Raw genomic sequence first — 27438 nt, 5'->3', positions numbered from 1 at the left:
TGGGTCGGGTGGAATCAAGCCTGGCTTTTGAGCTTTAATTCTCTGAAATAAATTAATTTGGTGGATTCTTAGTGCTAACCTGGCAGCTTGTCCCTTGTTCAGACAGGCTGATTACGGCTGTGACTCCTGGTACTTACATTAGGTATATTACTTCCAGATCTAGCCAAGAAATTCAAATTAAGAGTACATTGACTGACCCCCTTCTTTCATGCACCACCCCCATCTTCCACCAATAACAGACAGAGCCAATGATCATGACTGCAGCTTTTGTTAAAACAAAAAGGTAGAAAAGGAAAGGGGGGGGGACCCAAATAAAATCACCCAGTATTAAACAGGAATTTAAAACGGAAAGAAAAAGAAACAGTAAGCAAGAAAATTTTAAAAATGTCCACATCAAAGTGGTTAGTAAATTGGAATAAATTATTTATATGTGTTCTGGGGGGGGGGGAAGGGGTATTCTATGAGTTTGCCTCATTTCCATATCATCTTGATAGAAGAGCACACAAAAGAGTTAAGAAAAAGCTCCTCAAGACAACTGAAATAATTGCAGGCAAGGGGAGGATTATGATACCTCTGCTGAAAATTTACCTTGGGAGTTCTCTCCAAAAAACTGTAGAAGTTCAGGGTAAAATTCTCCCTGAAAAATTGATCCTGAGTAGAGCAACTGATCCTCAAGTTTTAACCACATATCTGATTAAAGTTGATTTACTGAATGAGTTATAAATGTGCCACTTAATATGTGTCACTGAATGGTCCTGACACTGCGGTCCACAAACAATAGTATATTAAATACGTGGAGGGGGCCTATGCACAACACATCTACTCTGTTCAGTAGCAGATTTCTTAAAAGCACTAAATTGGTGCTATGTATCATGATCCTGAAAGTACGGTTTGGAAAGAAGGCATGTTGAATACAGCAATGTTTACTTTCACTTGTACTTAAGGGTATACACTTACACTGGGATCTCACAGACGGCTTAATACCACTTTAATTCTCTAATGAAAAAAGAAAGTTTGACATATGTATATAAATAGCAAGAATTCCAAGAAGAATTAATGGAAAATGCCCAATTAGTAATCAAAACAAAAAACAAAACTTAAAAAAAACACACACACACCCTCCCACTATTTTTCTACATTTTATCAAAATTTTATATGTAATTCCCCCGCAAAATTTTAAGCATCTCTTAAAAATCAGGAATTGGGATTTTTTTAATTACAAGAAGAAAGAGAGAAGTAGTGGTTGAGGTAGGCCAAGGTACCCAGTTGGTTGCCATGGAAACATGAAGAAAGGAGCAGAGAATATCAGCTGAATGATAAAAGACGCACAGAACGGTTTGGAAAAGTGTATTTCCCCTGAAGGAAGCAAAACCAGAGAGAGGACAGTTACAGTCCAGACATTAATGGTGCTTCCGCTCCACATGTGAACAAGGAAAAATGGAGAAGCTTGGAAGGGTGGTTATTAGATGACTGCATTATTCCTTTATTTGCTGGGTGTTCTTTAGTTATTGGAAGCTTTGTTTCTAGAAGGGGAGGGGAATGCCAATTGGAATTAGTGAGACCAAAGAGAGAAGAGTTGGGAAAACCGAGGGAAGGGGAGGTGGGAGGTTAGGAGAAGAAGGATTGAGGAGAAAAGGTAAAGGAAGGTCACATTAAATATGGCCACAGAGAAAAAACAAGGTGCTGGGTTAGGGGTGGGGTCAGTGGTAATGTTGTTGTTTACCTTTCTGTTCCACTTCTACTTTATGCATCGGAAGGGAGAGAAGAAAAATATATTGAAAAAAAAAGGTGCAAGAAGGAAAAAAAAGAGAAAAGAGATTAAATTGCTTTTTGTTTCTTCCCACCCCCCACCCTATAGAAACCATTATTTTTCTTTCTCAACTGCAAATTTCCCCTCCCATCATCCCACCAGCCCAACAAATGCCAGCCCTCCCACTTTGGAATGGTTTCAAGGCAGACAGTGTGTTGGGTTCGGTGGTGGTAATGATACTTTCTCATTTTTTTTTCTTACATCATCTGATCACTTTCAGGTTTACAATTTAAAAAATAATTGTGCCAGCGACATTGCCCTTTAGAAGAAAAGTCAGAAATCAAAACCAACCAGAGAGGACAACGAAGGAACAAAACACAAAAGGGGTCTGCTTAGTTAGAGAGCATTTGCAGGGCGAGAAGGAAGAGGGAGAGCAAGCAGAAAAGTGAAAAAGGGGAGAGAGCAAAAGTTTGGAAAGAAAAACATCTCAGAATCCATCCTTACTTTATATGAAAGGCTGACCAACCCTGGCAGTAAAAGTCTTCTCATTCCAGCTCACCAGAACTTGCACCAACCTATATCGAACCATACTTGTGTTGCTCTGTCCTGATTCAGGATCTTCTTGATAAGCTCCACATAGCCACATAATTAGGTATTGTCAATGTAACCCACTGTCTATTCCCTTACTCCAACCAATTAATAGGTCTGACCAGCCATGGAGCTGTGATGCCCAAGGAAATGTATAAGGTGCTGCCTTGTGAAGAACCAGTCCAGTCATTATTCTGTTGACACACTGACTGATGGCAGCTCTGCAGTAAGATAATTTGTTTATTTCCACTCCTTGCAACCAGGACTTCCAAGGACTTTAGCAGGACTTGCATAAATACAAGGCAAATAATGAACGGCAGTGCCATAGCTGCATCTCCATGCAATTCATGGTCCATATAGTGATTATTCAAATCATAAGATCAACTTCAAAATCACAGTATATATTGGTAATAAAACATTGTCCTCTGTGCCTGAATATAACTATTTCTATGAAGCCAGAGGACTATAGCACTGGCCCTGATCCAGCCTCAGGAGCTCAACAGCTGTACAGACATAATGGAAGAGGAAGATGTGGGGGGAGAAGAATCCTATTCACTATACTTTCCTGTTCCTAAATTCATGTTTCCCCAGACTCCTACAGTGAAACTGACTAGGAAGCAGCTTCCAGTCTGGTCTATTTCACTGCTGTGGGGAAATTACCTAAATATCTAGATGAGCATAACTGCAGACAGGCACTCATCTTTTCATTAAACAAAAATCTTTAGAGTCTTGCAGTTACAGATCAGTAGACATTGAGTGGGGTGCTTTTAAAGAGTAGCCCTGGAAAATTATGTTTTAAAAAAGGCACACATCAATTTTTGGACACTTGCTTTGTTTTCCAAGTTATATTTTAAAAGGGCCATAGAAACCTGCATGACTAGTTTGATTGGAGTCCATTGCAAAACACCACAGCTGAAGTCTATATCATGGACAATGTTAACTGCAATACTGCCTCCATGTCTTTGAAATGCTATAATCTGTACATACTTATGAGTGTGTGGGGGGGGGTGAGGGGGGGAAGCCTCCCTGAAACAGAAAGCAGTGCAGCCTGTCTTGCTGTTATTTTGTCTAGGGAGCTGCTAACTCAGTTAAAATTGCGCAAATACTCGGCTTCTCAAATAGTATCTTTGCTTTTATCAATCCATAAAGGCCATTGGTCTAACTGGACTCTGATTTTGATTCAAATGTTATTTGTCATATCATATAAAGTCTCCTGTAAAGTTATATTCTGAAAACATATTTTCAATCACCGTGGGCATCTATCCGGCCTCAGACTTTTTGAAGAAGTATACTGTTACATTGAAGAGCATGGGAAACTGTATACACCCATTCAGCTCCATGTTAGGAGGCCTTGTTTGCTGATCAAGCAAGGGCGAGCGTTTGTCTCCAACCTTGGGATCAGGTTCAGAAGGCCACTTGTCTCAGGAAATACTAGAAGTTCTCCACTAATAAATGCATTTCCAATGTAATATGTTGGTGAAATGTCCAGAGGAATTGGAATTGGGAGGGGGGGGAGATATTTATTTATCATATGCCACATGTGTAGCATAGTCAGGCAATCTGAGGACTGTCTGGCAGCCAGGCAAGAGATGTTCAGAGGTGGTTTGCCATTGCCTGCATCCATGTCACGACCCTTCATTTTCCTTGGAGGTCTCCCATCCAAATACTAGCCAGCATTGACCCTGCTTAGTTTCTGAGATCTGACAAGATCGGGCTTACCTATCCAGGTCAGGTGGGGGGGGGAGCATCCAAAAGATGGTCTTTAGGGACCATCTTTAGGGAATCAGGGTATGATCCTGATCTTTAGAAATCAGATTGATTAGGTTATATATCCGCTTGGATGAGCTTGATGGAGCTAGGGATATCTGTCAGAAGTGGAGAAAAGTGGTAGAGAGACTGATGTATAGACAAATGAGTGCTTCAGAAAGGAGCACTATGAGAGTTCAGCTCCTCTAATCTTCGTTTCTTTACAGTCTTCTCTCAAAGCAAGGCTTGAAGCAGCATGCTTATGATTAAACTGCAGGACACGGTAATAGCGTTGAGGTTAAAATCAGGCAAAGATGTAAAATGGAGATGTTAAAAATAACATATCTTCACCCCTTATGGCAGTAGTTATACGAGAACAGGAAGGGTGCTGAGGGAAATCGTTCTGAAAATAGTGTAGGGTGCAAGTTACACTGAAACTACTTCCAATACTACAAAGATGGCGGCATAGCATTCATGCCAGTCTATGGCACTCATGATACTGTGGCATGTAGCCAACATACAAGCAGGCTGAAGTCTAGATCGTATAGCACTGTTGTACAGCTGACATTAGAGTGCTAACATGGGTTTCATCCAGTGAGGACATACCCATAGAACAGGTTTATAAATATATCAGATATAAAAATGGCATTGGTAGAAGAGACACATTCATGGAGGGCAGATCTTCCAATTGCTATTAACTAGGATTGTGCGATCAGATATTAACTAACAAAAACCCAATCTGAAAATATGTATTTCATTAATATATAATAATACAAAATGAGAAACAACAACTTTCTGAATATTCATATTTGTCTATTATTCTGCCACCTGTTTAAGATTAAAAGTTGAAAGAGTCAGAGAGAAGGGGGAGAGTAAAAAGAGAGTGATTTGTCAGATCTATAACTAAAAAAGCTATATACCAATCAGCATAATCACATTCAGATATTGCCACCCAGAAGGATTGCACTGAAAAGTCTGTCTTTCTGAAGTGCCATTGGCTGTAGTCTTATCACTGGCTATATCAGCAACTGTTTGATAGTCTGCTTTTTCTAGTTCTGTGTCACCTAGGCCCAGTGGACAACATTTGCTTAAGTATATTGGCATTTAGGCAAAGTTTTGAACAAAAAAGGTAATGTTATGTCCACCCCCATAGACCATCAGTGAGAGGCAGTTCTAATGCTGACTGCAGGGGAGGCTAAGAAGCTCTACTCAGAAGTAAGCACAATTTTATTGAATGAGGACATGTTCATAGTATTGCAGTCAGCATATTAGATCCAGACTAAGTTGGCAATCTCCAGTTATCTTGTTCCCCTTACATTTCACCTATCCCCCAGGAAGTAAATTTTGTGGGGCTCAGTGGGCTGAAGAGGGGAGGGAGGAGACAGGAACATTCCATTCAGTCACTGCAAAAAGCAGTTTGGGTTCAACTGTACTGCCTTCTAAAAACACAAACTGCAATGAGAGACATGGATAGCTTTAGGATCAAGCCAAACAAGATGAGAAAAATCTCACAGAATAAGGTTCTGAGATCTCCCACCATCTTCAATTTCATTGAAAAACAGTTCCAGGGGAAGGAGGATGTGTGTCGGAGTTGAACACTCAGCAGGGCGATTTTAAATAATTTCAGCCTAATCATTTTTTTTCTAAAGCAAATTATCCCATTCTCAGATGCTACTAGCCTTAGTAAGGGAAGGAGAAAGGCAACTTCCTGTAAAGAAAATAGGGGTGGGCCTATTTTTAAGTGAAAAAATAAGAGCATTTGGCAAATTAGGCCGGTGTCATTTTATTCTGGGGCAAGGTGACTGAGCAAATAGTGGCAAAGCAACTCGAGGCATATATGAATGACACGTCTGCACTTGACCCACTTCCCTCGAGCCCTGGCCACACTAGTGGATGACCTCTGCTTACGGTTAGACAGGAAAGTTTCTTCCCTGCTAAGGTGATTAGATCTTCCTGCCACTTTTGATAACATTGATCATAGCATCTTGCTCCATCTGTCAGAAAACAAGCAGACTGGCATACTACTCCACTGGTTTCAGTATTTTTAAATCTGGTATTCAGTATTTTTTAATCCCCAAACTGGTTATCGCAGGGCCAGTGTCCGAGTCTGAACTGTGGGGTTCTGCAGAGATCCATGCTCTCACTTGTGCTGTTTAATACTTGTCTGTGGCTCTTGACTGGAAACAACTGAAGATTTGGAGCATGGCATCAATATCATCAATATACAGTTGACTCTGTATTTCCTTAAGTAAGTCTCCATAATACAGCTGTTTCTATAGTAAATCAGTGGTTGGAAGCAGCAGTCAAATGGACAGGAGTGAATAAGGTGAAACTGAATTTAGGCAAAGCAATGATAATGCTATTTGGTAAGTCAGTATTTTGGAGGGTACTGATTTTCCTGTTTCATATGAAGTTATGCCTGTCTGATTAGGTAGAGAGTCTCACAGTACTTTTTGACAGTCTCTGAGAAACAGGTTCAGGTTGTGACAATCTGTACTGTCTTCCAGCTACCTCTGATTAAGAAATTGTCCTCCTTTCTCGCCTCATGTCATCCGGCCATACTAAATCTGAAGAAGAAAACAGAAAAAAAAGTGGTACTTGTAGGAAAAGAATCTTTAATACATGTGAAACCCCAACAAGTTTTGCATCTTCTTCAGGGGGATTTCCCTTCTGTAACACATATATTAAAGATTATTATTTCCCTTCAAACACCAATTATTTTCCTCTATTTTCTTTGTTGGACTTGGTGTGCCCCTTTTCTTCTTACATGCTACATCCGGTCACACCTTGAGGTTAGATTAATGAAAGGGTTTCCAATCCCAACTACATTGAATCTATGGGCGCACTGAAAATTCTGTCAACACGTAGTATTGTCTATAGTAACCTGACTACCACAGTATGTGTACAACCAGTCACAAAATGGCTGCCATAGAGGCTGTGTCCAGTCTCAAGATGTTTCAAGCTTCTTCCTATCATGGAGGCAGCCATTTCTGAATGGTAGCTCTCTGCATACACAAAAGTCCCCGGGTTTTTCCAAAACACCTTCTGATCCAAAGCACGGAATAAAAGCGAGGATGGGCTCTTTGCTTTGATGAGGAGATGCTTTGGGAACAAGAAATACATCGCCAGGGCTGACAGGTTTATGTATCTTTGGCAGGAGGTAGAATGTGACCAGTTGAGGGTTCTTGGGGTATATCCACATAAATTTATTGTTGTATGCACCCTGATAATTTCTTCACGGTTTTATTGAGTTGTCACTGGTATTCCTGTGTGGGGTCTGAGGATAGTGGCTTGTAGAAACCGGTGTTTGAGAATTGTTGCTCAACTTCTTGTGTATAATTTGTTTGGCCCATTATGACTATGTCTCCTCCGTCAGCTTGTTTTGTTATAATATCAGGATTATTTATTAGGCTGCTTATGGCATTCTTTTCTGTGTGGCTGCAGCTGGATCTTGAGCGGTGTTTTTTGTTGATTACTTCAGCTTGGGTCCTGCAGCAGAAGCATTCTGTACATGGGTCCAGTGTGGCATTGCAGCCTTCAGGGGGAGTCCACATGGAGTACATATTTCTATAATGTCAAATGGGAGCAAACTGGTCACCCTTATACTGTTCATTGGTGGAAGAGTAAGGAGGCAGCTGTCTGACAGCTGACTGTTGAAGCTGTGAGGAGGCTATCTGTCCAAGTGTGCTCTGTTCTGTGGTGAAAGTATTCCTTTAAACGTAGATGGTGGGAGAAGGCCTCCAGGTCTCTACAGAGATGTATTGTCTGTGTGGGTTTAGGGGATCCTATCAATGCCATTACTGGACCCAGCAAAATCAGCTATACCACCTCAGGTTCATCCTCCTGCTCATCCTCTAATATGATTCATGCCATCATATGTCAGCAGTGCCCTTCCACCTTCTACATTGGAAGCGCCTACAGCAGAGTAACTGGACTTAGGTCTGCCATTAGAAATCACAGTATTCAAAAACTTCTCTTCCAGGACATTCAGTTGATGACAAAACAGTGGCAGTCCCCTTACACAGGAATTTCAAAGTGAGACTGCTGAAGTGCAACTGATTATTACAGTCATGTAGACCAAGTTATATATAAACAGAATCATAAGAGACCCAAACAGTATGGTCATTAAATGTAATACAATTAAAACAAATCCTAAAATAAAACTTAAAACTATATTAGAGGACCCGTCATTGGAAGCCGGCGGAGGGGCGGGCTTAGCTGGCAGCCGCTACGGCTCCTCTGATTGGGCAAACGGATGAGAAGGACAGGGGAGCAAGCTGGCCTCTGTTTCTATTCACCGTGGTCGCTGAAGGCAGCGGGCAGGAACCTTGTTGCCGTGGAGTTGTGTGGGCTGCCCTGGGAATAAGGCGCTCCTGGACGTGAGATGAGGGAGTCCTAGTCAGAGCAGGAATGGAGAAGGGGAGCTTTGTGACCTGGACTTCTGCAAAGTTGGGTCGATGTTGATGGGCTGAAGCACCTAACTTCTTCGACAGAGCTGCGGCCCGGTACCAACTGATCTACGGACCGGTCCCGGTCCTGGTCCCCGGACCAGGGGACCACTGCTTTAGAGCACTGGATTTTTATAGTGGTGGCATAAAACTTACCCAGCTGAATTGTCACTTTTTTGGGGGGGGGGAGGGGTTGATTTGCCTCCTGATTTTCTGGAAAACTTCTAAATAGTGCTTCAATCAAATTGACACAAATGTTTGCATAAGCAGATCAATGGAACAATATAAGCAACTGATAATGAAGCATCCTCTTGGACTGAACCAAAAACTAGGTTTCCTGTCTCATTATCAATGCTGATTCCACCATACCTACCCCTCCTCTGCATAACACACCTAATCCAATCACACCTGCTGTTGTCATTCAGCATCTGAAATCACTCCACTCTCCCTGATATGAGGACAGATGGACTCACGTTCTAGCTCTAACTGAAGAAGTGAGCAGTTAATGAAAGCTCATACCCTGCCACAAATTTTTTGGATTTAAGATGCTACTGGATTTAAGAAGCTACTTTTCTACCGATTCAGCAGGTATTTTCTTATGCTCTTATTGACCGTTTATGCACTGGAGGTTTCATGCCAGTCTGCAGACTGGAGTTTTAGTTGTGGCAGGTTGCCCCACCTCTTCCTGAACTCACATGGGGGAGCATTTGGCCTGGTACACCTCATCCAGCCTGGATTTGTGCTCCTGCTTGGGAGCTGGGGCAGTGAAGTTCCCAGTGCATAAACGGTCATTGTAAGAAAAAAAACCCATAATAGAATAAGTGAATTCTTAAAGAGAGAGCAACGAAGACAAGATTTTTGCAGGCTGACCTTGTCTCCATTTCATCTAAAAGCAAACTGTGATTAAATAATCAACATTGGCATAAGTAAGATGGGGGAGTGAATGAACACCTAAGTGACAAAACAGCATTTCACATAATTCTTTGTATATATTAATGGACTTAACTATGTCTCAATATTTTATAGACAGAAGACTTTCAAAAGGTTGGCTTTTAAAATGTGAAACTTCAGAGAAACCATCATGGAACCCTATAACTAGAAAAGGGTATATAGAGAATGGACCAGATGAGCTTCACAGAATCCTCAAACTCTGCTTCTATGGTTCTTGTGCTTTAGTAAACTGCTTAGAGAAGCACAATAAAATCAGAGTCCAGTAGCACCTTTAAGACCAACTCAGATTTATTCAGGGTGTGAGCTTTCGAGTGCAAGCACTCTTCGTCAGACTATGAGACGGTTAATCTCATTTTTCATTTGTTGAGATACAAGTTATTTGCTGCCCTCAGAGTTGCAGAAATATTATAAACTAATACTCAGCAGTTCAGAAACAGCACACCTGTTATTTAAAGCTCAGATAATTTTCAACTAAATGTTTTATTTGAAAAGTTCCTTTACTTTTTGAACAATAGTTGCTCTTTCATGTTAGAATTCTGTTCAAAGTCCAGCAAGATACTGAGGGAACATATTTCCTCACTTGGATTAATGGTTCCCTGGATAATTAGTAAACAGGTTGGTTTTAATGGAGTTAAAGCAGAAAAAGTTGTACAGCCATATTTTTTCATGCAAAATTCAAAAACAAGAACAAATTTGTGTAATACCTTTTACTAAGACTAACCATACCAGCATCAAGCAACCAAATTGGTTAGACTTAATAAAAGGTATTACACTGCTTTTGTTCTTGTTTTTGACTTAATGCTGTTAATACAATTCAGGCAGAACAAGGGAAATAAAACAACAGCAACTAAATAGTCTTGGTTTTGGCCCACGATTTGATAGAGCGTAGCCATTTAATCATAATTTATGGATCTATGTGGCCCCTAGCTCCCCATGTATGTAAAGGAGGAAACAGCTTTGGCTTGTTTTAAGGGTCATATATGAAAATTAACATTTTAAGAGTATGCTTCACAGAGATAATAAATCCAACAAGCTGTTGTGCTTTATGTACTATTTTACTGAGAATAAACTGATAATATGGAGATAATGTAACAAGCAGGGTTAAAGATGATCACAGAGTTTCTTATTCAGATTAATTTAAAATTAGTCTACTTCTGCCACTCATAGCAAAGGAGTCAAAAAAGCAGGTGAAAAACATCAGGGTGTTTTTTTTAAATTGAACCACAATTGTTAATTATATTTTGGCTATTATATTGGCACTTGCACCCTCTGAGAAATATATTTCAGATTCCTCAACTTCCTCAAATGAACCTGTAAAGGAATGTGTGTCAGTTGTCTTGGGTTGCCCAATATGAATGTTAAGGTAGTGGATGAAATCAGCTACTTCTGTACACATGCTATACCAGTGTTCATCCAAGCCCCCAAAATTGCTGCAAAATTTGTTATATGCTTATATCTGATAAAAGGCATGATTAATTTGCAGAAGTTAGCTCACGTACATGAAGTACGTAAGGCTACATGAAGATGATGAGACCAGTTCTTGTAGACCAGGTGAGGTCTCTTCTCTGAAGAGGAGAGAAACTGAGGCAATCCTGCTGTATATTGCAGGGTTGGCAATAAAATCTTGCATTTGGTATTATATTGTAATCTGACATAGTGTGCATGCACACGGAAGCTTATCCCTTGAATAAGACTTTGCTGGTCTTAAAGGTGTTAATGGCCTCAAACTTTGTCAGCTGGTTATGTGAGCAACACTGGGGCTATGGAGACAGTGAGGCTGGTCTATCAGAGCTGCCTCTCAGTGGCATCATAATGCCATCTCCCACTCTGACTCCCGAAGGACAATCAGAACACGGGAAGAAGAGATGAAGGAATGAAAGTGAGAGCAGGGGAATGGGAAAGTGAAGACACACCTAAAAGCACAGTCAAGGAAAACAGGGCCACAACCACTTTGGCTGGCACATCAAGGGCATCCTGTTTTCACAACACCAGAGGGCTGAAGAGAAAACAAGTTTCTAATGTTTAGCATTCATCGAGTCTCCTGTACCTTAAATCCACTTCCTTTAGCCCTACCCTCAATGATAGTGGAATTGTTATTTGCGGTCTTCCATAGGCCATCTTAAATGTAAATATTTCACGGATGTTAACAATATTCCATTCAGCATTCTCTTCCCAAGGATTCTTTATGTGGCTCCTTTGTCCTTCCCATTCTTCAATATCTTCTGTGGTCTCTTGAGTTCTCTCCACTGTTTCCTCATTCTCCTTTAAAATGTTGCTCAAAACTGAATGCAAATTTCTAGCTGCAGTCAAACCAGTGCCAGAAGCATGGCACTGGAACCACCTCTTCTTTGTGTTGCCAATCTACAAGGTTTGCCTTTTATATTTCAACAACACATTCAATACTTATTTCCTTTTTACTCTGTGATCACTCTCACTGAATTGTCCTTCGTGACACAGACATTGGCTGGCCCGTGCTGTCTTAGCTCTGTCCAGTGCCTGGGGCATTAAGTCAGTTTAAATCAGCTTCAAGCCCATTTAGTTGTCATGGCTTCCAACCAAACCCCACTGGGAGCTGCAGTCCTCTGAGCTGACAGGGAGTCTCTGTACCAAGGGAATTCTCAGCATCCTTGCTGGACATTCACAGGGATATTTGGGAAGAGCCATGACAAACTTGTTAAAAAAGGGTTCCCTCTGGGTGAAGACAGATATAATATTTTTATTTATTATTATTCGGCTTATGTACTGCCCTTCTCTGCAAGCAGACTTGGGGCGGTTTACAGCAATGGATTAAAACAATTCAAATATCATGAAAAGCTAAAACTAAGAAAGCCCCACCTCCCGGCCATCTTCAGTCTGACTTGCAAAGTTGTCTGTAAGGAAGGTATTATATACCTAACAAGAATTAGTGGGGGGGGGGGGCAAGAGGAGGGAGGCCTGCATTATATTAGGCTGCCATGGCCTTAATGGTAGAGTAGTGGGGTCAGGTCAGAAATGTCCTCATTGAACTGAATGCAAACATATTTCCCTCCTTCCCTGTCAAATTCTGATTCTAAAAGTTACCAGCAAAAGCCCACCATGGATGGAACTGACTGAACAATGCCCATGATGTCACCTAGATATCTATGTGGCCATTAATTTTACACACATAGGTACATAAAGCAAATAATGTAACTTTAAACATATATGTGACACATTTAAAAAGTAGGCAGCTCAAATGAAGCAAGGGGCTAGGGAGCTAAGGCTGCTTCAACATTTGTCTCAAAGTCTATCATACACATGACAAAATCAGAGGGAGCTGAGCTCATACCAGGGAGGAAGAACACACCATGGCTTAAATATATATATACATATATATATATATATTATGTCCGCCTTCACCCTTAACTTTTTTTTGTCCCTGTGTTCCCGTAAGGTGAACCTTCCCTAAATCCATACAGATCTGTAAGGAAAATGTATTTTGGCTTAAAACTACCTGGGTTAGGCAGTGACTTTCATTCAGGTCCAAATTCCTATCTGGATATTGGGAGTTGTCACTTAGGCATCAAAATCCAGGCTGAACAGAGGACTAGTCTTAAACTCCCACATATTTGCCTGGCTTTCATGTTTGTCTGGTAATGCCAGGGAAAAAACTCTCCATATCTTGGGAGAGCACCTTAGAAACACTAAATTATTGTGCAAGTAACTATTTTTGTAGAGTAAGTGGTGGCAGCCAGCAAGTTCCTTAAAGAGCCAAAGTGAGTAATTTTACAATCCCTCCACAGAGGGGAAACAAAGCGGCCCTGGACCAAGAAGAAGAAAAAAAAAAGCAAAGAGAGCAAACAGCAGAAAATTGGGAGTTGAAAGAAGAGGGGGAGAAAGCTGAGGAAAGGAGTCAGCAGAAGGAAGGGGAGAGGGAAGTTGTGTTTTGAAAAATATCGACACAGTAATAACAATTCACTTTAAAAAATTCAGAACTAAAAATCAGACACATTGAATGAATTGGGTGGGGTTTTTTTCCACATGTGAGATTGGCCCCTGAGGAAGGAAGATTTGGTGACTGGTTAGTGGAGGCAGCTGCAAAGGAAGGAAACAAACGAGTCTGACAACACAGGTCCCTCCCACCTCTGCCATCCCTGCATTGTCCATCTCCCTCCCCTGGGTCTCCCACTTCCTGTCCTTCCCCCTCCCATCACCTGCCCCAGCCCTGATCCCATCAAGTCAACAGCACTGGCTTGAGCCAGTCCCTGCACAAAGAGGCAGGGAAAGGCAGCTGGCAGAAAGCAGAAACAAACACAGGGGTGGGGTGGGCTATGCTCGTGGCAGGAGCCAAACTGTGAATTGACAACATAGCCAGGATAAAAGCCCTGGGGAGGAGGTGCCCAGTTTCACGCAAAGAAGTCCCATGATGTTCAGCTTCTGAGGAGGGCCCCAGGACATTAAGATACAACTGAATGCGGATGGGTTATCTATGCAAGAGTGTTTCTACCTGGGACTGTCTAGGGGAACATGTGTAAGTTTGCTTGTAAAATGCACATGCCATTATCTATGTCAAAGCATTCACATACATGACTGCATATGGGAACATGTGTATCTGGGGACAAGCAACTCAGTACCCTGGAATACATACATATGTTCTGCAAGTATATGCTCACATGTGACATATGAATTAATGCGTAAATCTGGAAGTCAGTATGTTTGCAAAGCACCTATGTGCACATATGCCTCTCTGGTCTAATGCCTGTTTGTGTAACATGCCTGTCTGTTTATATGGAAATGTGAGAAGAAGCTGAGGGATGTGATTGTCCATAAACACTTATTGGGCAGGTATTCCAAAATGCGCAAGGATATATGCAAATGCATGTATTGGTATGCACACCATGTGGGGCACTCTCAGTGTCAATGACTCAACCATGCTCAGTTGCACTCCCTGCCAATCAGCCCTGACACCTGCTCCCAGCATGTCTCATGTCATCTATTCCCCACCTTGTCTTTTGTTTCCCAGGTTGTGCCCGGAGCAACTTTTATCACCCATTGCTCGTTTTGTGGACCCCCAGTGCTGTTAACTGTGAGGAGTCAGAGCTGGTCACACCCTGAGATGAGCGTTGATTGATTTGTTTCGGAGCCATTCAGCGGCTGGAAGGAAAAGGTACAGGAACAAAGGTTAAGAGGTTAAGAGGCTCAGCCTGCCCTGCTCTGCTCTTCTCTGCTTCATCTGTGAGGAGAAACCAAAGGGGCATTAGCAGGGAGGGGAAGGGGACAGACCCTGTGATACTGACTCCCACCCCCCATGGACCCTAGTCCCAATGGAGTGTGTACAAGAGACCAAAAGACAAGGAGCAAATCTCCCAGTATACCCCAAGCAATACAGAGTGGGAAAGGAGGAGGATGTATGATCTGCTGACCCAGGGAGGAGGGACATCTGAAACCTGGCACTTTGGCCTGAATTAGGATCACCAAATAGTACTGAGGAGGAGGTCAGAGGCTGTGGCAAATGTAGTAAGTGGGGTGGGTAGATTCTGTTGGTCTTTTGAAACAAGGAGTATGTTTTCAAAAGAGAGGATCTCCTAATAAGAGATAGCTGGTGACCTTAGCTTGGACCACCACCGCCCCATGGCCCAAACAGATAAGCTAACATAGACTAGTTAGGGCATTGAGCTACATCACAGAATAATGTGATGCATTTGCAAGAGTGTAATGTATCAGTTCCTCATGATAAGGGACCCTCATGAAATAAAAACTTTCCTCCTGCTTCCCGAATTCCCTAGAACCCAACAAACATCTCACTTGCCAGAGAAACAGCCTGACCTTCATTCGAACTATTGAGGCCTGCCTATCTCCAAGTGTAGTCTGGAAGCCTCCTGCTATTACAATTCAGCTCCAGACTACAGAGTTCAATTCCCCTGGAGAAAATGGCTGCTTCGGATTGTGGAGTATACGTTGCTGAGGTCCCCCCCCCCCCCCGCAACTCTATTTTCCTCAGGCTTCACCCCCTAAAATCTCCTGATATTTTTTCCAACTCAGAGCTGGCAGCCCTAGCAGGACATCATCTGCTACTATCTAGGTTCTCTATAGGAAAAAATAGTTCCACATCACTGACTTCTCAGAGGGGCTCTTTGAAGATAGTATCTCTTTATTTCCTTTTTACTCAAGGGAAAAAGTAGTAAGCTCCATTTTAGTTCCCTGTACACCATAGATTCTTGGTGTGGACCCTAATAGGTTTGTGCTTAAGACACACACATGTGGTGGTGGAAACGCACACAGAATACACATGCCCCACATTCAATAACCATGCGTACAAACACATATAAGGCCACTAATATCCCTGTGCTTGGAGATTCACATACACCATGTGAGCATTCACAGAGATGACCACACGCAGGTGCGCACACACACAGACAGCCTCCCAGCTACTTACACGCTTACACATAACGGCCTTGATCAACAAGGACATCCATGTCTTTGGAGAAGCCATGCCTCACAGGCACACTCAGCTTGGTTCTCCGTTGAGGAGAGGGACCAGTACCCGTGTCACCTCTGTTTCCTTCCACCCACCCCTCCCTCCCTCAGTGCTGCCAAACAGAACCCCAGACTGCTTCCCACCTCCCTGATGTTTATAAGGACTTTTTCGTAAAGCCACACAGCGCCACCCACAACTCTATAAGCACACTCCAGTACACTGAAACATGCATATGCACACACACTTACACAAGAGTTTGTGCATATACTTTGGACACAAACATGGAAGTGGTCATATGCATAAAGGATTATCCATATGAACATGTGGTGTATGTGCATTGACTGATGCATATACACTCTCAGCACACAAGTGTATATGCCAAGTGTATTGTCCACATAGGCACTCACCCAATGCACCAAGTATGGACGATCACTATGGATGAGACAAGTGCTGTAGAACCACACAGATCCTCATAGATGTATAGCTATTGCAAACATACATTGCATTCTGAGAGCATGTATGTTCAAGCACATATACCTTGCATACAGAGATGTGGAGACCTGCACTCATACAGTGATATTCTCTCTTCTGAGATGCAGGGCTTCCCTGAGTTTCTTTTTGCGTCTCTGAAAGATGGGTTTGCTGTGGGGTGGGGCTGTAATACAGAGATGATTGGGTAACCCTCTACAAAAAAGCCTATGTTGTCAATAAAAACAGCCAATGTAGGAAAAAAAGTTGGGGATAGATAATTTATTACTATAAGTACCCTTCTTAAGGATCTAGAATCCTAGAATAGCCTGGAAGCTAAACTGGTGTTCAACCCACCTTAAATCCAGACAAAAAGAAATTATTGTCCAGAAATACTTCCACAATTTTCTTCCCAGTTACCAGTACTTAAAATCCAAGTGTGCAATACATCAGAGGGGAAGAAAAGGCAGCTAAACTAAGGCAGCAGTCATGCAAACCCATGTGAGAATACTGGTTTTGCTCAGTTTTCCATATTTCATTCTCTTCTCAGAAGTAAACTGTTGTATCCCACCAAGCCACTGGGCTACCCTTCCCTGCACAACAGAAACAGAAGTTAGAGTTCACTGTCCCAGGTCTTGTGAACTAGTCTTCCAAACACATTCTCCCTCAATGTTATACACCAATCCTGGCTAGATGGGGAAGGTGAATGGGGAAGGTGAGTCTCTCCTCCCTGGTCAGCTTGGGGTCTTATTGGCAGCAAGAACCGAAATCAGGTAAAGCATTAGAGTACAATGAGAAATGGACTCACTGTAGGGCACACAGTCATACTGGACCTCCAGGTACTTGTAAGTGCCAGGGCAGGGGTCTGGGAAAGCATCGGAGCCAGCCACAACCACACACTGTGTCCGATTATTGCACCTGCCAAAGAAATGAGAGGGACAAGTCATTTAAGATAGCAACACATCACACTATTCTTAAAGAAGCCACTAGATGGCACTGATTGACACTGCTGTGATGCATTTCAGACAATTTTAAGAACCGCTGCATTGCTATTTCGTTTCCGATACGAATTGTATTCTCAGGTACGAAGCAGATGCAAGCAGTGGGCAGCATGACCGCTACAAGAATCCTGTGTTATGAAGCAGAGAGAGGGAGGGCTTCATTCACCCCCTTCCAGAACTGGCTGGTTGAAGGCCTTTCAAGTGTCAGGCACAGATAAATCCAGGCTAGTTTTTCTCACTGCTAAAGGCTACACACCGAAGATCATAGCCTCCGTTGGGCCACTGTGATATTGTGTGAGGATAGACGACCCTCTAACAGAAGGGACATCTGACAACCTTAACTTATGGGCAAGCAAAAATGTCCTTTATTCCCACTGAATTGACATGCTGAACATTAAGTACATGTACATTAACACATAGGTGCATGCAGGCCTCTATATGATGCAACCTTTGTTCTTTTGTTTGTCCAAATAATGCTTTCACCACACTTTTGAGCCAATACTCAACAGGGAAGCCTCCTATATTCACTGAAATTTCACAGTCGTTCCCAAACCTGCAAAGCTTCAGTACAGGATTGAAATGGGGCTCTGCCATTCCCTCCCATCCTGGCAGAATAAGAAGGTTCATCCAGACAAAAAAGGGCCCATCTTAAGAAGAAAGCCTTGAACTTGTTCTCAGCTTCTTCAAGTGAATGAAGCCTGAGAAAGTAGTGTGAACTGGTCCCCATGTACTTCACCGCTAAACACGCACACACACAAACCCCAGCCCACAAACCCAGAGAGCACAACCGGCCTTTTAGAATCACTTTGTTTTTAAAATTTGCTTAGCCCACCTTTTTATGCAACGGTAATTGGCTAAAGCGGGCAGCCCTCTCATATATCCATTTCTCATCATTAGGTTCTCGCCCTCGTTCAGGTCCAGAAAGAGACTCAGGAAGGCCTGCCCCCCATTTCCCACTTCGTTAGCTCCTGCCACCTGCTCTCCCTCAAAAGGCTGATGCAACAGGCAACGGAGGTTGGAGGGGGGGGGGGCTCCCAGGGGCTGTCGGCTGCCAAAGCAACTGGAGCTGGTATCAGCCCAGGTCTCCAAGGGCAGGGCAGCCGCCACACCTGCTTTGCTGCAGCTGAGTTTGCCCGCTAAATGGTTGGGCAAGGGATGAGTGTATGCATGGATGCCAGAAATGCAGACTTCCCCCTCCCCCCCCCCTGCCCAGTCACTTTCTCGGGGCTTCCAGCATAGAACACTCATCCCTTGCGGTCCTTATCTTTGCCTTCAGAAAACCAAACTGTATTGGGGGAGGGGGCTTCAACAGAGGGAGTCCAAAGCAAGGGCTGAGATGGGAAGGCCCAATGGTAAATAACTGGGAAAGAGGGGAAGAGAGCAAACAATTTTTATGATTCGCTGTTAAGGTACCAATTATTGCTCACTGCAGAGAACAATGCAAGATTCTTTCAAACACCCAAATATGAGAAATGCCATTTACCTAGAGCTGATATTGCATGTATTAGAAGAAGAAGAAGAGTTGGTTCTTATATACCATTTTTTTTCTACCCGAAGGTATCTCAAAGTGGCTTACATTCACCTTCTCTTTCCTCTCCCCACAACAGACACCCTGTGGGGTGGGTGAGGCTGAGAGAGCCCTGATATCACTGCTGGTCAGAACAGCTTTATCAATGCTGTGGCAAGCCCAAGGTCACCCAGCTGGCTGCATGTGGGGGAGCGCAGAATCAAACCCAGCTTGCCAGATTAGAAGTCCACCACGCTCCTAACCACTACACCAAGCAAATGTAAAACAGTCATATACAAATTGGCTACTGCTTGCTGCCAGCAAGCCTCCAATGGCTGAGCTGATGAGATCTCAGGTAATGTTTGTGATCAACCTCTTCCCCCCTCACACACCGTTTTGCAAAATTCTAGCATTGCCCATTCACTAACTTTTCCTTCAAACTGGAGGAGCAAGAAGCCCATGTGCTTTTAGGCCTTTCTTTGCAGGAAAGGAGTTCTAATGCCTTGATTACTTTGATGGAAGAGCTGAAGGAGGTTGAGCATCAGATATGAATTTCAGCCAGCCAACCATATCTTTGGGTGCAGATCATATCTCAGCTGCAGTGAAGAAGAAGAAGAAGAAGAAGAAAGCTGGTGTGGTGTAGTGGTTAAGTTCCTGAGAACCGGGTTTCATTCCCCACTCCTCAAGATGTAGCCCGGCTTGGTGACCTTGGGCTAGTCACACAACTCTTCTTCTTCAGCTACAGTTACTTGGTTCACTCTTCACAGCATCTGCCCTTCTCCAAGATACGCTCCTGCTGTGTCCCAGCTTTCCTTATCAAAAAAGAACCACTGGCCTCCATGGTAAAGGGGAATCAATAGAACAGCCCATAGGAAACTGCAATTGTGATCAATGCTGAACTGGTGGTGGGGGATATTTATGTCTGCATAATACATTATCAATGGGGCCCAATTTGGGGAAATTATCCCCAGGCTTCTGTTGCATTGAGCATTGACAGGGAAACTGGGCTTTGCTTCTGAAGGGGAACTCAAGAGAGTCAGTATCAGGCTGCGCCATCTACATGCTAGGCTAGAAAGTCAACATGACTGTAAACAGAGACTTCTTGACAAACCTGCATTGGTCTAAAGATTACCCTTCCTAGACTAAAGTATCCTTTTGTCCCCACATGGTATGTTGAAATTATTGCCATCTATTTTATAGCTTTCACGTTAAACTCGTAGCAGACTTTCCTATCAGAGAGCATAGTCAGTACCCTGGAGCCCTGACTAATCGTGCTAAGATTTCAAGTGGATGTGTCCTTTCCTGCCACTTTCTCATTGTTTAATCTACATGTTAATTAGTTCTTGATTAACTGGGAAATTTCAAGCAAATGCTACTGATTCTGCCCAGTATGGGCTAATGGTCTCCCTAGACGAAATCTTCTATACATGTCATGTTCCTTCAGTCTTTCTCTAAATAACAGGCATTTCTTAATATTGTATGTTAAATGGAAGAGCCTCCACTGAAAGGCGATGCTACACTTCTGAGACAGTAACAGTTGTGATCGTGCACTTCAGAGGTCTGAATCTTCTATCACACCCCAAAAATATTTTCTATGTGGAAAGAAGGTCTGGTAGAAGTGTCCTGGCCTTTGTTCCTCCTGGTGCCCTGATTTTCTATATGCAGGGAGTTTTTATGAACAGAGCGTTCAAATATGCAATCTCTGTTCTGAAGATTGCGTGGTTCAGAAAAGGCCATGCCTACTATCTGCTATTTCATGTAGTTTTATTCTGGATCTCAGACAGGCAGTGCCTGGTTGTAGCTGCCCAGTTGTATTGGGTAGCAAAAAGAATGTAGTCAAAGGCTGCTTGTCTCAGGGCTGAGTTCTAGGTACTTGAAGGCATGTCATGGGGATAAGCCCGTAATGTGCAGAACTGTTAACCTACCAAGGCAAACACAGCTTCCCAGCATGGGATCCTTTCAGGGGGCTCAATGCAAATCCTGTCTTCCTAGGGATTTAAAAACCAGCAAGGCTGACAAGGCAAACATCTTTCAGATCACATTACACAGATGGCAGATGGCATTGGACTTGGGGAATCCCATGTTGTGCAGGCCTGGGACAAGCCCTGACTCAATTTAAGCCTAATAAACCAGTTGCAATGGAAGATCTCACTGACCCTAATGGGGGGGGGGGGGGAGAGGAGAGGGAAGAAGAGTTGGTTTTTCATGTTCCACTTTTCACTATCCAAAGGAGTCCCAAAGCGGCTTAAAAGCACCTCCCCTCCCCACAACAGGCACCCTGTGAGGTGGATGAGGCTGAGAGAGCTCTGAGATTGGCCCAGCTGGCTGCATGCAGAAGAGGAGGGGTGAATTAAATCTGGTTCTCCAGATTAGAGGCACCGCTCTTAACCACCACATTGAGCTGGCACTCTGGGGCACTCTGGATTGCAGTTTAAACACAAGAAAAAGCTGCTCAGCAACAGAAACTACTGGTATAAATTATATTGCCTGTTGACAAATAAAAAATCTAATACTGTTAATCTAATACTGTTAATAACAATTGGTTGGTGTATTTTGCTATTAAAGTACAATTAGAGTTGTTCCTTGTTCTTCAGTTCTAAAAATGAGATTCCAGGTATCTAAATCCATCAGGTAGCCAGAAATAATTATCTCTCAGTAACAGGTATGTAGAGGGCTCGTTGCTGGCTCGATAATTAAGGAAATCCGTCCTGCACATGCTCAGAGTCACTCTCTTTACAGTTGTTATTACTCTACTTCACCCTGTAGCTCAGTCCTGGCACTGAAATTATGTCTTGCATAACGGAGCCCTTGTAAAAGATGGCTTAAACTAAGTAATTTAAACCCCCTATTTTGAGGGGGGAAAACTGCATATGAATGGCCTCAGGTTCACCACCTGCCCAGATTGCACATTAGTAATTGTGTGCAAAAAGCTACATTGGCACAGAGGATCTGAACGCATGGCAGACTTACGCATGCAAACAAGTACAACATGCTAATTTAGTGTAGGTTTGGCAAAAAATTAAAATCTAAAACAACCCCCATCCAAAAGTGTGAACCAATTCCAAAGAAATGTAACATGCATTCACTTGCTCTGCCTGACTCTTTGCAAATTGTCCCCAGCAAGCCTTTGGAAAGGGGGAGGGGAATGAATCATTCAGTATCATGTCTTTGTATAACTCCAAGTTTGTTTACTGCAACTTCTGGAATTCCCCTCGGATCAAAGGCAAATGCTTCTTGTATGAGCCAACACAGGCCCTTGCTTTGGTTGTTCACTGCATCTCCTCTGCCATTCTTCTGTTTTATGTAGTTGCCATCCCTCTGCATAGAAGCATCTGCCAGAACCTGTCTGCTCCTGTACTTATCCAAGCAAGCACAGGCCAACCACACGTGGGCCCATATCATTTAGCGCAGTGGTCCCCAACCTTTTTATTACCAGGGACCAGTCAACGCTTGACAATTTTACTGAGGCCAGGGGGAGGTAGTCTTTTGCCGAGGGACGTCGCCACTGCCTGAGCCCCTGCTCCACTTGCTTTTCCGACGGCGCCCCTGACTTCCCGCCACCTGCTGGGGGGCACTGCCAGCAGCAGCTGTGCAGTGCCATGCCGAAGGGGAGACCCATCCATGGTGGCTGCTGGGGAGCACCAAAGGTGAGCCGGCGACAAAGTGGCAAGGCAGCCCCCGAGGCAGCAGCCGGGGAGGAGGACGAGGAGGAGCCGCGGCCCAGTACCGATTGATCAACCGAACGGTCCCGGTCTCTGGACTGGGGGATGGGGACCTCTGATTTAGAGGACAGAAATGTAACAGCAAATGTAATTTTTTATATATTTTATTTCAGAGGTATGATTTGTTTCTCTTCCATTTTCTCCAGTGCTGTTGAGCTCTTGTTCCAGTTTCGTTGACATGGGTTGGGGGAAGGAAGTTGGGGGACTCCTGGGGCATCTGGGATGCAGCAGATAGGTAAGAGAAACTGGGGAGCATAGACAGGAACTGCAAACTGTGCTGAATGAAAAACTTCCGATCTCTGACTAAGGGCAGCTGGCTCCAAACTGTTCTTTGTCTCAGAAATTCTCTACAAGCATGTCCTCCCCAAACATCAAACTCTGTAAAATGAATAATCCAGTAAAAGAAAACAAAGTCCAGATTCCCGGTTGACCTGAGTCTTCATCGGGCAGTACACTGCATGCTTTGTTTGCAATATGAGCATAGCAATCCTTCATTTCTGTACAGCCCAAATGAATAACACACATGGTCCATGGAAGTGCTTTGACCGCACTTAAGAGTGACCGTTCATGGGAGACACTGCAAGCCATAGCCTTTATTTCCATTATCAGCAGCCAACTGCCTAAGCGGATTCAGAATTCCTGAAAACAGTTAGTGATAGGAAATGGAGGCAGAAGTCACAGGAATGCCTGTGAAGCATTACACAGAGGTGTGAGAGACACCTGACAAGGAGAACAGACATCCAGGGCTCCAAGCCTGCCTTCTCAGAAAGGATCATTAAAAGCAGTAACCCTATCTTCACTGCACGGTGTTTATCAAGCAAATATCTTTACTGCTGGGTTAGTAAAGGTGCAGCATGGCCCAGGGTAAATTTCTGATATGAGACTATCTAACTGGCAGGGTCTCAAGATGTGCGGCAGAAGTCCGATTATGGCTTCTTCCATGCTCAAACGTATATACCTTTTGGATTTCAGCCTGTAACTTATCTGTAAAGGAAAACTATTTGTCATAGGGCCCAACTGACGGAGGGTACACGTTATGAGAAGAAACGTTGGGTTTTATACCTCCTTCTCACTACCCGAAGGAGTCTCAAAATAGCTTGCAATTGCCTACCCTCCTTCTCCCCACAACAGAAACCCTGTGAGGCAGGGGAGGCTGAGAGAGCTCCGAGAGAACTGTGACTGGCCCAAGGTCACCCAGCTGGCTGCATGTGATGGAGTAGGGAATCATAGAATCATAGAGTTGGAAGGGGCCATACAGGCCATCTAGTCCAACCCCCTGCTCAATGCAGGATCAGCCCAAAGCATCCTAAAGCATCCAAGAAAAGTGTGTATCCAACCTTTGCTTGAAGACTTCTAGTGAGGGGGAGCTCACCACCTCCTTAGGCAGCCTATTCCACTGCTGAACTACTCTGACTGTGAAATTTTTCCCCCTGATATCTAGCCTATGTCATTGTACTTGTAGTTTAAACCCATTACTGCGTGTCCTCTCCTCTACAGCCAGCAGAAACAGCATCCTGTCCTCCTCCAAGTGACAACCTTTCAAATACTTAAAGAGGGCTATCATGTCCCCTCTCAACCTCCTTTTCTCCAGGCTGAACATTCCCAAGTCCCTCAACCTATCTTCATAGGGCTTGGTCCCTTGGCCCCAGATCATCTTCATTGCTCTCCTCTGTACCCTTTCAATTTTATCTACGTCCTTCTTGAATCAAGCCCAGTTCTCCAGATTACAGGCCACCACTCTGAACCACCACACCACTACTACACAATTACCCAGGTCTATTGTGAGAATCTTTCAGCCACATGCTAAGAGCTCCTTGCTGGGAACTCAATTCCCAAGACGTGGTTTGGATTGGAACCACAGATAGTCAGTTTGGGCAGCAGTGCCCTGAACTGAAAAAGCCCTGGGAGCACGGATGTGCAACACTAGCAAAATCACATACTCTGATATGCTGGGGGATGGTTCTAGTTGGGGAAATAGTTATGGGGGACAGAAGGTCAAAAGGCACAAACTGTGGTCTGAATCAGGGGCCTGCTTAGATGGGGACTGAGTTCCAAGCATGGAAATGCATGTCTGACAAAGTGCAGGCCCAAATGCAAGGACTGCATGACAATTAATTAGGCCCAGAGGTGGTAGACATGATCAGGCTCCTTGTATCTCTTCTTTTAAAAGCAACTGGTGTGGGGAGGAGAGACAATCAAACTGGATGGGGAGCTTGGTTTGGGAAACAGGAGCCCTTGCTCTTATTTTGATTCCCTGATCTGCTGGCAAAAACGCAGCTACGTTTTTTGCAGCAGGGAAAATAGCAGTTGTTAATGATAGAGGCCTACTTTCTACTGGAAAACCAGTATGAAGGGATAAAGGATTATAACAGTCTTCTCCCATGATTCCAAATAAATTTGGAGCTTCCAATGGTTATTTAAAAATACATTTAAAATATGGGTTTCCCCCCCAAACACATCCCTCCAATGTACCTTCTATTTTTACCCTAAGTTTTGTTTGGGAAAAGTTGTGTGTGTTTAGGTAAAAGGGTTCAGAGGAATGTATGAGTTGCTGATTAAGGAAAGTATAAGAGGAATTGTTGTATATTTTTGGGATGCCTGATGAGGGAAGCTGTGATTAACACAATACAAGCCATAGCATCTTCCTTTCTCAGCCATGTGATCTTTAAGAAGAAGAGTTGGTTTTTATACGCCTGCTTTTACTCCCCAAAGGAGTCTCCAAGCCTTCCCTTCATCCCCCCACAATAGACACCCTGCGAGGTGGGTGAGGCTGAAAGAGCTGTGATAGAATTGCTCTGCGAGGACAGCTTTAACAGGACTGTGACTGGCTCAAGGTCACCCAACTGGCTGCAAGTGGAAGAGCGGGGAATCAAACCTGGCTCTCGAATGTAGAGGCCACTGCTCTTAACCACTACACCACACTGGATCTTTAAGCTGCCGGCCAGGTGACATTTAGACAGCCATGAGTTTCACAGTCTTCTTTGCAAGCTTGTTTCTTCCTGTCTGTTCGGAGTCAGGCACTACTCCATCCTTCCTGCCTATTTAATGTAAACACTTTCTTGATCAGTTTCCACTGACCCAAGTGAAAATTGATCTGTTCAACTAACAACCTTTTCAGACTTCTCAGCCAGGCCTGAGAGTGGTGAGCGGGCTTGCTGAGATTCTCCGTTTAATGTCCACAGCTTGGCTATTCCTATGTAGTCATCTTAACTGCAGTGAACCCCTGAAGAACTGAGGCAAAGGAATCTTGGTAGAACTGGTGATGGGTATCATGGGACTGATGCAGTGTGAAATGATTGCAAACGGCCCAACCCCCGATTTTTCCAGAGGACTACCCACTGGCTGGAATCAAGCTGTCAAAATCTTGGATTTCAATTCAGGCGCTATTTTGGAAGGGGTATGACACCCCCTGTAGGGACAGCCAGCTGGGAAGAAGAAACATGTCCCCAACCTCCCCTGAAATCTTACAGCGGCTCTTACCTTTGGGACATGATTTTGAAGGCATCTGGAAGGTAGCACTGGACGTTCTCCATCTGGAAGGGATCAGCATCGCAGATCTTGTCGTCCGTGCGCCCGTAGTTGGCGTTCTCCACCATGATGACATCACTGCCTGGACAGCGCAGCTCAATAGGGTAGCCCTCACAGGCCAGTTCCCGCCGAACCAGACCAAAAGGGAGGCCAGCCCGGCTTAGACCTGCTGGAATAGGAAGCGAAAGAGTGAGGCTTCTCGCCTCTGGCACCGCTCAGTCCTGAAGTTCCAGCTCGCCTCCTGATTGATTTCTGCAATTTCACCCCCATACTTAGGTATGCGTAGCACATTCCACTAGAACACAGCACTGAAAAGCAAGACTGCAAGGTTGTTTCCCCAGCTTTGGAGACTAATGGGCTCCAGCAACAGCCTCCTCAACCAGGATTTCTGGCCTTTCTTTCTCTATTATCTCCCTACATCCGAGCCGGTTTGTCTTGTTGATCTATAAAACAGAACAGCAGACGTTTTGGATCCCTTCTTCTGACACTGTGGCACATTTGTAGGTTTGTCTGTGGAGGGATGCCTGCCCTGACACTATCTAAAAAGCAAAAAAAGAGATTTCGGCCTCATTTGCTGGGCTAAGTTGTATATTCAAATGAAGCTCCACGGACTCAGGCAGATGTGCCTTTAAAAACCCAGACATGTTTTTGTGCAAAGCTCTTGGCTCCCGCACCACCCGTGACCCACTTTGCAGGCAGCAGCTGAGGAAAGGATCTGGGAAATGTGCTGAGAAAATTCTTTGCAATCCTTTTAAATCCTGCAAGGTTTTGTGAGACCAGAGAGGTATAGGTGGGAAGTAAACGGAGGGGGGTGGGGGACCAATTGAAAACTGAACATGGATATTGGGGAGGTTTCCAGAAAGATTCTCGCTACCCTTTTCTGTTCCTGTTTCTGACAGGGAACATGTTGGGTACATACAGGGATAGCGAAGCTGAGTGCTTAGGCATCTGAATTCTGCTATCAGCCCTGTGAGCAAGGAAGGCAAGGACATCAGAGATCCATTTCCACATTTGTACTGTCACGATTTAGGCAGGGGAGGCACAGAGATTTAACATTCTCTCCACCACAGTAGCAGCTGGAGAGAATAGAGATGCACAGCTGTATACACTGGACTTCCTCAGAAAGGCATTTGTCTTGGAACACACCACCCAGACTCTCCCTTTCTCTTCACAGCCACCTATGTGCTGTTAATGGGGCACCCCATACTACAAGGGTCATTTGGGGAAGTGTGACAGCTGCATTTAGCCCTGGTGCGCTCCATTTTCATTCCAGGAAACTGGAAGCACACGACG

At 43.9% G+C, this 27438-nt stretch overlaps 1 protein-coding gene across 12 annotated transcripts in view; it reads right to left on the bottom strand.

The window, feature by feature from the left end:
- The window catches only part of ADGRL1 (adhesion G protein-coupled receptor L1), a 159081-nt gene that overhangs the window by 41491 nt on the left and 90152 nt on the right, over window positions 1-27438 (bottom strand). For 5 of the 12 annotated variants that reach the window (XM_077327352.1, XM_077327351.1, XM_077327356.1 and 2 more), the window contains 3 exons: window positions 26098-26314; window positions 17196-17305; window positions 1724-1741 (listed from right to left, as the gene is read on the bottom strand). In XM_077327352.1, coding sequence (XP_077183467.1) covers window positions 1724-1741; window positions 17196-17305; window positions 26098-26314 — 345 coding nt within the window. Of the gene's footprint in view, window positions 1-1220; window positions 1392-1723; window positions 1742-16456; window positions 16575-17195; window positions 17306-26097; window positions 26315-27438 lie in introns of those variants that run through there. The other 7 variants (XM_077327354.1, XM_077327361.1, XM_077327355.1 and 4 more) reach the window with 5 other exon arrangements.

The sequence above is a fragment of the Paroedura picta genome, chromosome 3 (genome assembly GCF_049243985.1).
Source record: "Paroedura picta isolate Pp20150507F chromosome 3, Ppicta_v3.0, whole genome shotgun sequence".
NCBI lineage: Eukaryota > Metazoa > Chordata > Lepidosauria > Squamata > Gekkonidae > Paroedura > Paroedura picta.
The sequence above is the reverse complement of the archived record's forward strand: the minus strand, read 5'-3'. Positions and strand labels throughout refer to the sequence as shown.